Source organism: Carassius auratus, chromosome 13 (genome assembly GCF_003368295.1).
Source record: "Carassius auratus strain Wakin chromosome 13, ASM336829v1, whole genome shotgun sequence".
Classification (NCBI taxonomy): Eukaryota; Metazoa; Chordata; class Actinopteri; order Cypriniformes; family Cyprinidae; genus Carassius; species Carassius auratus.
This window is the reverse complement of record NC_039255.1, coordinates 1,907,591-1,915,090: the sequence shown is the minus strand read 5'-3', so window position 1 is coordinate 1,915,090 and position 7,500 is coordinate 1,907,591. Positions and strand designations below refer to the sequence as shown.

The window sequence follows — 7,500 nt, the reverse complement described above, 5'->3', positions numbered from 1 at the left end:
GAAAGGTTTCTTTGCTCGTGCATCATGTTTCTGAATCGCAGATGACATTGAGTGACTTTTACACGAGCAAATGCAATAGTAGAAGCATTTATTAAATTGAGTATTAATGTATGAGATGATGTGTCATATTGTGAATACTGTCAGAATAAAAGCGGTATTCTGTCAAACTACTGTAATGCATTGATTAATTTAGCATCTTTATTTATCATGTAAAAACTGTTCTGCATCCAGTTCTGCTCTTAAATTAAGTATTTTCGTCTTGTTGAGTATCATATTGGTTAAATTTAAATGATCATTTTTTGAGAACTAGTTATAGATATGTTATCATTTTATTTAAAATTATTATTTCACATTAACAAAGCGGGCATTCTCTCATTTGTCATTTCTGAAAGGAACCCTTTTTAGGGCACTTTACCGTAATATTAGTTCATTAATTAGTTTGTTTATCATTAGAGAAACACATTTTGAGCACTGCTAGATAGTTAACTTTTCATATAATTATTATTTACATTAAATTAGCAACATTGGAGAAAAAAAAAAATCAGTACAGTTTTTTTTTTTTTTTTTTTTTTAAATGGCTAGTAAATTTCCTTAAAAAGCCCCCTCCCCCCACTCCAATTTTTTTTTTTTTTTTTTTTTTTTTTTTTTTTAAATGGCTAGTAAATCCCTAAAAAGCCCCCTCCCCCCACCCCAATTTTTTATTTATTTATTTATTTATTTATTTTTTTTAAATGGCTAGTAAATCCCTAAAAAGCCCCCTCCCCCCACCCACATTATTATTATTTTTTTTTTTTTTAAATGGCTAGTAAATCCTCAAAAAGCCCCCCCCCCACACCCCAATTTTTTTATTTTTTTTTATTTTATTTTTTTTCAAATGGCTAGTAAATCCCTAAAAAGCTATCTTAACTAGCATCTTCATGTCAAAATGACCAGAACACGACATAAGATTGATTTCATTTGCCTGCACAAAAACTTGACATTAAGTTTGCTTTTTTCTTTGATTGGCATCAGTTTCGGGTCCAAGATGAACTTCCATGAGGTCATGATTACTTTGGCTCATATTCAGCTTGAGAGATCTGAATCGGACTGAATTCAGGACTCGAGCGCTGTGTGAGATTTCTCTCAGATTCAGAGAAAGGCTGCTTTCATATCAGTTCAGATGAAAGCCTTTCCTCTGAAACACAGACTTCAGCTCCTCAGATCACGACACACTTTCTCAGCTGGAGAGAGCTGCTGTTTTGTTTATTCTGATTGTGATGATGAACCCATGAGAGATAATGTTCTGATGATTGTTCATGTTGTGATGGCGCTGATGGTGTTTGGTTACGGTTCGGTCTGGTTGTGTCAGTCTCAGTAATGTGTTTATTGGCCTCAGCTGCTCTCAGACTCCAAATAGCTGCGTTTATGTCCTCCGTGGATGCATTAGTGAGCCTCATCTCTGTCTTGTGTCTGATTTTGGAAATATGCGTATGACAAACATTAATGGACAATTTTTTCAAGCTCATAAAAACTCACAAAAACATTAATTGACCGCTAATAGATGCTAACGGAATAATCCTGATTTTAAAATGTTTGTATAAGTCTCTTCTGCTCACCAATGAAGTATTTACTTGATAAAAAATACAGTAAAAATAGTGAAATATTATTATAATCTCAAACATCTGTTTTCTGTGTGCATAGCTGTTAAATTGTAATTTATTTTTGTGATGCACAGCTGCATTTTCAGCATCATTACTTTTCAGAAATCATTCTAATATGATGATTTACTGCTGAAGAAACATTTCTGATTGTTATCAATGTTGAAAATCATTGTGCTGCACAATATTTTTGTGGAAACCGTGATACATTCATAAGTTTGGGGTTTAAAAAGAAGAGAAATTAATACAATTATTCATCAAGGATGCATTCAACTAATCAAAAGTGACAGTAAAGACATTTTTAATGTTGCTGTCCTCAAATAAACAGTTAAATAATAAGTTACATTCTTATTATCATCAAAACTGATAATAAGAAACATTATTAATAAACACCAATAATACATTAGCACTTAAGTACATAATCATAATAATAATAATCTAATAAAAAATGAAAATAAAGACATTTTATAATGTTACAAAAAATAATTTTATATTAATCAAAGAATGATGGGGAACATGGTTCTACAAAAATATTAAGCAGCAAAATAATAAGAAACATAAAAAATTAAGCATTGATAATTTATGATAAAATCATCATATTTTCATGATTTCTGAAGATCATGTGACACTGAAGACTGGAGGAATGATGCTGAAAAAACCTAGATGCACCATTTCCACTCCTGGACTGGAGAATAAGTGTAAAACATTGATATTTATGCTTTTAGTAGATGTTTTTATCCAAATACAGGAAGAAACGCTGTACTATATGTTGGTGATGTTTTGCAAAGACAAACACTGCTTTGATGTTCGTCAGAGAATGTAAAAATCTAATATTCTGTGTGAAAACTCCTCTTTAGTCCAAACATTGTATAACATGACAAGGTTTTTTCTTCTTCTTCTCTTTCTCCGAGTAATGCAACATGAATTCTCCAAGCGCAAAAAAGAGAGGAGAGCTTTGTAACTTTCATCTCTTTCAGTCTCTTTCATTTTGATGTTATGCTCTCTCTGTTACAGACTGATTTGATCCATTCTCAAAATTGCAATTTTGTATTCATGCATTTGGCAAATGCATTTATCCAAAGAAACTTGCATTGCATTATTCACTTTATTAACCCATGCATTTTCTGGGAATCAAACCCACAACCCTGGCATTGAAATTAATGTGAACGTGTCGCAGCTGAATGTGTTGCATTTTGTATTCACTGAAATTAATATATCATGCATTCACAAAGTTGTCCTTTTCTATTTCGTGCACAGTTGCTTTACTGTAAGGATCACTGAAACTGATTGATCCTACCAACATTTACTCCAAGTTTAGTCTGTTTTACAGTAAATAACAAACTCACTGTGACATTGCATGGATTCTGCTTTTCTTTTAATTACACCAGATTCATTTTCTGCATTCTGTCTGGATTGCATCTGTTCAAACTAATGTTTGTGTATGTATGAATGCATGGATGCACTTCATAAATATGTTTACTCATATAAAGCTACCGGATGATCTTTGAGGCACATATTTCTAAGGCCCTAAATGATCAAACTTTTCTGTTCAACCTGTTTCTCTCAGTCTACCGCAAGCAAAAATACAAAACTTAGGCTTAGAAGCATCTTGGTTTCTTCAAAGGTTATTTCTTTATCTTAATATCTGAACCATTCCCTTGATGAAATGTGTTTGGCTGCTGTCCTTGGTGCTGAACGTCGCCTTTATAAAGAGCTTGAACGGCGCTCTTCACACGGACAAGAAGAAGTGAGGAGGAACCAGACACTTATTTATAGATACAGCAGATACAGTCGGGGTGAAAAGAGAGACGTCTTACCGAGACAAATTCAAATAAATGTCATTATTCATTCAGAGAAAGTGTGTGTGTGGTGTAGAGCTGCATTGCTGCATTGAAGAGCTGCTGGAATGTAATTGGGATGCTGCAGTGCACTCTGGGTAAAGGACGCTTTCAGCTCCAGCCGTGAGTCACATATGGAAATCATGCCATGACTAAAGAGGCGCCAGGTTTTGTGAATGGAGCTCCTCGCTGCTCGACATCCTTCCTGGAGCAGACGAATGCTGACGGCAGGCTTTCTAAGAACAGCACTCGTTACACACAACCTTATATCAGAGTCTTGAATAAGCACCGATGACATGAGCCGAGCCACACAGCTTTACTCTTCATCACCGTGTCTGAATTAATGCGGGTTTCACCCTGTAACTCCCAACCTCAAAATGTTTTAGATGTAACGGGGATTGCACAAAGTGCTGAAAATCTTGGGTTATTAATGTGTGTGTGTGTGCGTGTATATATATATATATATAATATGAGAGAGAGAGAGATTTTTATGGGATTAAATTTTATGGGATTATTGGTGTATTAATTAATTGATTTTATTTATTATTTGATGAGATTTTTATCATGTATGTACTGTCCAGTGATACTACTGCAATGTATTTTATTTTTTTTAATAAATATATTTTATTGTATTTTATATTTTTATTATAATACATTTAAATGGGATTGCACAAAATTTTGAAAGAAAAAAAAATCATAGGTTAATTTTTTTTTTTTTTTCTTTTTTTTTTTTTACAGTTATTATAAGTCATAATACTGGAATGCATTATTTTATTATTATTATTATTATTATTATTATGTTATGGTATTTGATATTTGAATTCTAAATTATTTATATACATTTATTTTTTTACTATTTATTTATTTTTACACATTATGATGAATGATACTGTTCAGTGGTTTTATATATATATTATTATTATTATTTTCCTTGCCAGTTTTGATCATGAAATGGTTTTCAGCTGAACAACAGCTTAATCTTTTCTGCTTTTCAAAACACCGTCTCTGCATCAACACCTGCTTATCACTTTAATCTCAGAAGTGTTTTCAGAAGGCCAAAATAGCATGTTTTTCTTCTCCTTTAGCATCTGCAGTAGACAGTGACATATTCCCCACTATCCTAACAGATAAAGAGGTGAACTCCTCTCAGGCTGCTGATGCTGATGCTGATGCTGATGCTGATGCTGATAACCCCTCTGGGTAAAGACTGCTGCTTTAGGCTGATGCTGTAGTGAGCTGTGCTGCTCAGAATCATTTCCCGCTCTGCAGCAGAACCCCTGCTTCCTCCAGCACTCCCCACTCCTCTCTCTATCAGACAGGATCTGACACACGTCTGCGCATCTGATGCACATGTCTCACATGCGTTTCTCCGTTTGCAGAACACGGTGGCCATCGCCTCCATACATTTCCCGCTGGCTGGCACCCGGTCTGGGGAGAACTGCACCTGTAAGCTGCAGCTGATCGTCTTCCGCAATGGAAAACTCTTTCCGTGCACGGGGAATTCGTCAAATCTTGCGGACGATGGCAAGCGCAGAAGCGTTTCGACACCAGTTGCGTTCACCAAATTAGGTAAGGCTGCGGTTTTCCCCATGCATTTCATTCGTGCATTCAATAAATCACTGCGTTTCAGTATATAAGTGGTTTGCAATTGAATATTTTGTCAATAACACGTCACATGCAATTATGAGAAAGCATGCGCGTTGCAACTGTTGCGTTGCTATTGTGCACGAGTTTGGACTTGTTTGCTTGCGCACTTAAGCTCATTTGAGATGCACATCTCCGTGCATGTGCGTGATTGCATGCATCAGCTTCCATATTGATGCAACACTTGAGGACTTTCCTCTCGGGTCGTTACTTGACGCAATGTGTTGCTCTCCTGTACAGATGGGTGTAGCCCCGGGAGCCCCGTGCAGCCGGTTACCGTCGCTCTCCGGCACTTCTCTCTGGGTGTAGACCCCACCGCGGCATACTGGGATTTTGATCTGCTGGATGGACACGGCGGCTGGCGCGCGGAAGGCTGCCACATAACGGGCTCCGCGCACAACACGACCACCATCCACTGCGCGCGCCACAACAACCTCGCCGTGCTCATGGTAAGAGTCTCCCGCTCGTCAGAGTCAGATTACAGCTATCGTGGAGGCGCAGAGCCAGTGGAACACAGCGAGCATGCAAACACAAGTGCTATGGTGTAAATATTAGTGTTGCAAGGGCGAATGGTGTGAGGTATGGATGTGTGCACGTGATAATGAGGTATAAATGACTATCGACGAGTGCGAATTCAGTTCAGTGCACGTTTATTTGTAGTGCGTGCCATTTCAAAATAACACTTCAGCCAAAAAATCTCCTAGAAATATGTGCTGGACTGCTATTGCAGTATATATCATAATATGGAAGCAGATGCAATCAAACAAGAATCATCAAATGCCGCCTTTACACTGCAAAGCAGGCTCAGAAGCGGCTTAGACTGTTTAATTCAGAATATTTACCCAGATATTTAAAATGCACAAATTATGTCATTTAAATCATTTTAAATATTAAAATATGAATCTATTAATGTCGTTTCTACTGTTAATTTTATTTTGTAAAAATTACATATTGTTATAAATTACATTTAAATAAATCTAAATGTAAAATTGAAGATATGAATCTAGGAACATGACAATAAAAAGTTTTTAATAAAATGATTAAAAATGAAAATGCACAGATAATTTCATCATAATGACTATACAAAGTTGAATTATATATATATATATATATATATTTCATTTAATTTATTTTAAAATATGAATCTAAAAACATAAACATAAAATGTTAGGGTATAGGGTATGTATTTCATATAATTTAAAATATTATAACTTGAATTGGGAACCAAAAATAACAAAAACAAAAAGTGGAACCCATTGCAATAAACAAAAATAATCCACTGCACTCACATAGCAGGCAATATATATATAAAAAGAGCCTTTATTGAAAGACAGGGCTATGTTTAAATAATTTTAAATATTAAAATAGGAATCTAGAAACATGGAAATAGTATATTTAAAGTGCACAAGTAATTCATTTCAAAATATTCAGATACGAATCGTATTATATATTAAGTGAAGCTGTCATGGCACCGTCAGATCTGATACTGCATCACTTAAGACAGATGTAAAGCCGCATCAGAGCCGCCTCTCTCAGAGCTGCATGTTTTATGGCTGCTTTTATGCTGCATGGGGTCTTTCCACAGAATTTGGAGCAGCTTTAACCCCCTCAGTGAAGGCGCTGCAAGAGTCACACCAGATCCTTCAGGATCAACTGAAATCAAACCAACTGAGGATAAAAGAGTCTCTGTATCCAGTCGGATCTCATTCGATTCTTAAAGGATTTTTGACTCATCCCATTAGGATTGCTTCCGATTATGGTCGAAATGCCACAATAGGAATCCGTCAGGATCTATTCGGCTCTCGGAAAGCCCTTATACAACAACTTTTCCTTAAAGGCGCACCGCTGGATTTGCAGGCTGCGCGTGAAATGCAGTACTCTTGTTAAGGATGATATGAGCCGGACTCACTCCACGAGGACTGAACCTGTAGTACGTGTAACTGTACGCGCTGGGAGCCTCGGGTAAATGAGTAATTAGCGAGGGACTTCATTCTTCATGGCGGAGAGGAGCGCGGCGCTTTTACGCGCAGCTCAAGGAGCGGCAGCGGCGCGTTCATGACTCGGACGCGTGCTCGGGAGGATATGTGGGATCTCGCCGCCTCAGAGCGATTTGATGTGGATTTTGAGAGCGCGATGTCATCCGATGGTCCCTAGTGGCGCCGAGCGCGCGAGCTGAGCTCCCAGCCGCCGAATGTTCGCTGACGAGTGGGACTCCATCGACTGGGAGGTCAGTCCGGTGCAACACCGCGCTTAATGCATCGACACATCACGTGCATGCTTCGGCTGTGCACGGATGATCGAAATATCATCGTGCGGGATGCGCGAGGGAAACCGCAAGCAGCGCGTGCATGAAAAATCAGAGTGTTTCTCGAATAGTCAAT

At 37.2% G+C, this 7,500-nt stretch overlaps 1 protein-coding gene across 1 annotated transcript in view; it reads left to right on the top strand.

Moving 5' to 3' along the window:
* LOC113112313 (adhesion G protein-coupled receptor A3-like) overlaps positions 1 to 7,500 on the top strand; it is a 78,952-nt gene that overhangs the window by 49,249 nt on the left and 22,203 nt on the right. The window contains exons 13-14 of the mRNA XM_026277760.1: positions 4,855 to 5,044; positions 5,360 to 5,568. Coding sequence (XP_026133545.1) covers positions 4,855 to 5,044; positions 5,360 to 5,568 — 399 coding nt within the window. The remainder of the gene's footprint in view (positions 1 to 4,854; positions 5,045 to 5,359; positions 5,569 to 7,500) is intronic.